This window comes from Cervus canadensis, chromosome 13, assembly GCF_019320065.1.
Source record: "Cervus canadensis isolate Bull #8, Minnesota chromosome 13, ASM1932006v1, whole genome shotgun sequence".
Classification (NCBI taxonomy): domain Eukaryota; kingdom Metazoa; phylum Chordata; class Mammalia; order Artiodactyla; family Cervidae; genus Cervus; species Cervus canadensis.
This window is the reverse complement of record NC_057398.1, coordinates 25,417,002-25,422,737: the sequence shown is the minus strand read 5'-3', so window position 1 is coordinate 25,422,737 and position 5,736 is coordinate 25,417,002. Positions and strand designations below refer to the sequence as shown.

The window sequence follows — 5,736 nt, the reverse complement described above, 5'->3', positions numbered from 1 at the left end:
TATTATCACTCACGTTGTCTCTTTAGGACTGCCCAGCTGCAAACTGTACAAACCCCTCATATTCTCGCTGAGATTTTGACCTGTCCATCTTCAGAGAAGGCTTGACTTAAGGCTGGAAAAACCACCACATCTGCAAAGCTCTTCCCTGGCTGCCTGAACAGGCTCACAATCTCCTGGGTTTCCCACATAACTCCTGAGTGAAAAGCTGATACAGGGAGGAGTGTATTTTGTTTTCTTTTATAACATACCACTGTTTTCATGAGACTGTTTTAATCATGGACATATTGCTTATTTTGATTTGACCAAAGTTCCCCCAACAATGTTTCTGTCAACTTTTTTTTTTTTTTCTTGTTCAGTGGCAGGAACCAACAATCCCTTTCCTGTCTGACACCCAAGAATATAACTGTCCATATCGGTAGAATTCAGCCAGTATTAGAGAAGTGAATCTGTGAATAGGTCCTGGATCACCCAGGCACACCATCATTCTTTTTGTTTCCTGAATGTGTATCTATTTCAATCAACTACTCTACAGAAATATGATGATCCAAATAGGATAAATCCAATGGGTCCTTTATAATCTAATCAGGCGGTCCTTTCTGACTGGATTAACAAATGGGACAGAGGGGTTATGGGGAGGGGAAAGGTATATAAAAGTCTGAAGCACCAGAGAGGAAATGCAGAATCTTCCTGCTCTGGAGACACCAGCTGAGTTCTCCACAGCGTCTGAGATCTGAGCACGCCGCCAGCCACATCTGACCAGTAAGTTACCACCATCATAAAAGAATACCCTTTCCTTCCCCACAGTTAGCTACTCTTGAAGAGTGACTTATAGTTCTGGATGGCAGGGAGAGTTTTCAAAAATTTATTTCTTTCTGATGAACCCATTTCAGGTTTTAGTTTTGCCTCTCAGTGTAGTTTTGCCTGAATCTCAAACATTTTCATTAGTGCTTTAGCTGGTATCATTTTTTAATGTCTTTACCCAGCAGATATTTAAACTATCTGTTTGGAGTTTTGTTTCATGAAACTTCAAATACACATTTTTTTTACACAAATGGCATTCATGTTATGGGAAACTAAGGATGGAGGCTGTGTGGGTCCCAATGACCTTCCTCTTCTCATAGATTGAGGGCTCCAAGTGGTGGTCTGATATATTCCACTCATAAATGCTGGAGTGAGCTTTCAGGCTCCTTGCTACTCACATCCAGGTGGGACATGAATTAAGCAAAGCACTGGATGGAACGGAAATGGCTAATGGTTGCCTTTCCTCCTCATTGATACTTGTGAGAAGCTTGTTCTGAATCCAGTAGGGAAAGAGTCATAACTTTGTGCCCGTTGAGGCCTGAATGTCATACGGTCTAATTGAAGCACTTTCACCCCTGCCAGAGCTGAGACCTCAGTCCTGAGTAGATTTCTCTGAAGGGTTGGGAGATTGTCTTAGATGTGTTCCTCTTTGGCTTGACATGGATGCTTTGTTCCTTAGCAGTTTCCACAGGATTCCTTTTGAAGCAGAGTCAGGATGAGTATACCGACCCCACCCAGACTCTTGGACCTGGCTGGAATGCACCTGCTCAGGGAAGATGCCTTGGTCGGTTCTGCTCTGGAGTTTCTGCCCACAGAGCTCTTCCCACCCCTCTTCATGGACGCCTTCCATGGGAGACACATCAAGACCCTAAAGGCCATGGTGCAAGCCTGGCCCTTTGTCTGCCTGCCTCTGGGGGGCCTCATTGAGCTGCCTCATGTGGGGCCCCTACAAGCAGTGCTGGAAGCACTCGATGTCCTACTTGCCCAGAAGGCTCATTCCAGGTGAGTCGGATCCAGGTAGCTTGATAGGGTTCTGGGCATCCTGGAAGAGACATCGGGGGTGGGCTAAGTGGATGGCCAATGGATGGACCAGGGGGTTCTGAGGATGGCAGTGAAGAAGCTCAGAGGCCTTGGCTCACTATTGGAAATACTTTACTGATGTGTAAATGTGCCTACAATGAAAGCGGGATTGAAAGAACATGCCCCATCTCCTTCCTATGATGCTTAATCCCACTAGAAGTGGGGAACTAGAAAGGAGAAGAGGAGAAAGGGAGTTGGAGGAAAGAGGCAGAAGAGGGCAAGGCAGCAGGTGATGAGATATGTGAAATGAACCATGGGTGGGCGGTCAGTTGTCAAATTCTGAGACTGTGGTTGCATTCTGTGTGGATTTTAATACATCCCTGTTAATCTCTGTCCTTATAGGAGGTGCAAACTGCGGGTGCTAGATTTGCGGAATACTGGCCAGAACTTCTGGAGGATGTGGTCTGGAGCCAGCACCTGTGGGTTCTCAAGCTTAGGAATGGCACCAGTGGCTGAGCAGAGCTCAAGGACCCACCAGCCCTTGGCTCCCCTGAAGGTATACATAGAGCTTTGCCTGAAAAAAAGGACATTGGATAACTTCCTCACCTACCTCCTCAGGTGGATGGAGCAGAGAAAAGCTTCCATACACCTCTGCTGTAAGAAGATGACCATCTTTGCAATGCCGGTGGAAAATATCATGAAGGTCCTGAATATGGTGCAGTTGGACTGCGTCCAGGAGTTGCAAGTGAATTGGATTTGGCATCTGTCCACCCTGGCCAAGTTTGCTCCTCTCCTGGGTCAGATGAGCAACATGCAGAGACTCCATCTTTCCCGCATTCACATGTCTGCCCTTGAGCAGCAGGAGCAGCAGGAAGAGCAAGTTGTCCAATTTACCTCTCAGTTTCTCAAGCTGCACCATCTCCAGGATCTCTATCTAGACTCTCCCTCCTTCCTTGAAGGCTGCCTGGACCAGATGCTCAGGTGAGTGTGGAACACTGGCTGTTAACAGTGAACACAACATTGGCAAGTCATGAACACTGGGTTCTTTGCTGCTCTATCCTGAGCTGTGGTTTCATCATCACTGATATCAAGGTAGAGGAACAGGGCCACCATATCAGAAAGCTATGGATATGGTTGCTTGGATCCAGTGAGGATGGGATGGGTTCTTCCTTAGGAAGGGAAAACTATGTCAGATAACTTAGTAAAAAAGGTAGGTGAAGAGGGCATTAAAGAAGGGAAACCACCTCAGACTCGAGCAGTTTCAAAAAGATGGTCTGGGGATTTCCCTGATGGTCCAGTGTTTAGGACTCTGCTATTTCAGTGTTGAATACTCAGGTTTGACCCCTGGTGGGGGAAGTAAGGTTGCATAAGTGGCATATGTGGTACAGCCAGAAAAAGAGAGAGAGAGAGAGAGAAGTGGTCTGAACACAATGAGCTTGTCTCAAATGACTAGTCCCTAAAGTGTTATCTTTTGCTCTAGTTAAGTTAGTTAAGTTAGTTAATATTTAAGATATGCATGATTCTGAGAGGATGGTAGTAAAGCATGACCAGAGATCATACAAAGCTGCAGGTGGTTTGCAGGTGATGCAGAAATGAAATGTCAGCTAAAAGGAGACTAGTCATTCTGGGTACTGATGCAGTTAGTAGGACCTTGTCTTTGTGCAAATCACCTATCTGACAACTTTAGCTCAGCTGCTACCTTGCTTTCTCAGACCTAATTGCTTCTTTTTTTCCCCAGATTTCTGAGGACTCCCTTGGATCACCTGGCAATAACTAACTGCCAGCTTACAGAATCAGACCTGACCCATCTGTCCCAGTGCCCGAACATCCATCAGCTCAAAGGCCTGGATCTGAGTGGGGTCACCATGACTGACTTTAGTCCTGAGATCCTCCACATTCTTCTGGAGCAAGTTGCAGCCACCCTCCAGGAACTGAACTTAGAGCAGTGTGGGATCACAGAGTCCCAACTTGAGTCCATCCTGCCTGTTCTGAGCTGCTGTTCCCAGCTCAGGACCTTCAGTCTGTGTGGGAATGTCCTCTCTATGGCCATCATGGAGAAGCTGCTGAGTCACACCACTGGGCTGATCAACTTGAGTGATGAGTTTTACCCTGCCCCTCAGGAGAGTTACAGCCCTCATGGAGCCCTCCACCTCGGCCGAATGGCCCAGCTTCGGGATAAACTCATTAAGATTATTCAGGATTTAGGACGTCCAAGGGCCATCTGGTTTAGCTCCAGCCCACGTCCTCGCTGGAGCAATAAGACATTCTATCCTGAAGATCCCTTTCTGTGCCACTGTTACTTGTCTGCCTAGTTAGATGAATCTGTCAAAGCTTTCTTATGAGCACTTGGAAACTAAACTCTAGACAATAGATGCATCATGAAAGGAAAACTGATCCATGGTTTCAGACATCAGCTCACTATGAATGCAGAAAGGAAAGATAATACAGCAAGGGTGATTGTAGAGAACTGTAGACTCTGGGAGTGATGGGACATTTGGGGGTATGTGTTTATACAGTCAAATATGAACCTATAGTTTTGGAGGTCAATATAGACTTGAGATCCACATGTTGAAGCTTTCCCTGGGTAGATGTTTGTAAAGCAATGATCAGAAATAAGGAGATCCTCAGTGAAGACCAACTGCTGCCTTCCATGATATATTACTCTCTTTTTCAGCTTATACCTCAGTAATCTCCAGTTATTAGTTTAAAAAAGGCACTGAGTAGTCTATGATCCAAAGCCTTATCAATTCTGCACATTGTTTATTCTGTCTGAAGCATCTCTTACCTCTTTGCTTACATCTTTTGCTGTTCAGTAGATTAATAGACAAAGGGGAGCATACTCAGTAAGTTGGTCAGCAAGCCAAACGACAAATCCTGAAATTTGCAGCAGAATCAGTGTTTATTTACAAGGCAGTCACGAGATGAGACAGGAGAACAAATCTGAGACCTATCACTTCAAAGGGAAAGAAGCTGGGGTATTTGTAGTGAAGAGTATAGGGAGGCTGCAGGTTCAAGTGAAGGCAGGGAAAATCTGAGGTAACTGCTGCTCTGTGCAGGTTTATCAGAGTTTCATGCCTTTTCATGGAATACACATTCAGAAGATGGTGGCATTAGCATGATCTGAGGATAGAGATTTTGGCCTTCTCTTGTAAAAAGGTCATCTACTGTACACTTATGGAAACCTAGTTGAAAGTTCCATGGTCGGTACTGGAGTGAACTGGGTAAGGCTAGATCCATGATCTGAAAAAAAACTTCAAGAACCATTACCATAGTGACTATGTATCAGAGATGTTAAAATAGGTGTGGTTAAGGGAGTCTTGTCATAACTGTTTAAACTCTGGTATACTTGCAGGGTAATGCAATTTGCTTGAACACTGAAAGTGAGCATGACAGGTGAAGACAGGATGCATTTGTTATTGTTGTTGTTCAGTGGCTAAGTCATGTCTGACTCCTTCTGACCCCATGGACGGTAGCATGCCAGGCTCCTCTGTCCTTCAGTATCTCCCAGAGTTCATTCAAATTTAGGTCCATTGAGTCAGTGATGCTATCTAACCGTCTCATCCTCTGTCACCCCCTTCTCTTTTTGCCTTCAATCTTTCCCAACATCATGGTCTTTTACAATTAATTGGCTCTTCACATCAAGTGGCCAAAGTATTGGCACTTCAGCAACAGCCCTTCCAGGGAATATTCAGGAATGATTTCCTCTAGGACTGACTGGTTTAATCTCCTGGCAGTCCAAGGGACTCTCAAGAGTCTTCTCCAGCACCACAATTCGAAAGCACCAATTTTTTGGCATTCAGTCTTCCTTATGGTCCAACTCTCACATTTGTACATGACTACTTGAAAAACCATAACTTTTTATGAATCACTGTCAGCAAAGTGATATCTCTGCTTTTTAATACTCTGTCTAGGTTT

The 5,736-nt window shown here is 45.0% G+C and overlaps 1 protein-coding gene across 1 annotated transcript; it reads left to right on the top strand.

Annotated features, from left to right (window-relative positions):
* Positions 1–1,516: 1,516 nt before the first annotated feature.
* Positions 1,517–4,133, top strand: LOC122451723 (PRAME family member 8-like). Its single transcript, XM_043484636.1, has 3 exons — positions 1,517–1,803; positions 2,224–2,802; positions 3,560–4,133. The coding sequence occupies exons 1-3, from the start codon at positions 1,517–1,519 to the stop codon at positions 4,131–4,133; spliced, it is 1,440 nt and encodes a 479-aa protein (XP_043340571.1).
* Positions 4,134–5,736: the final 1,603 nt, after the last annotated feature.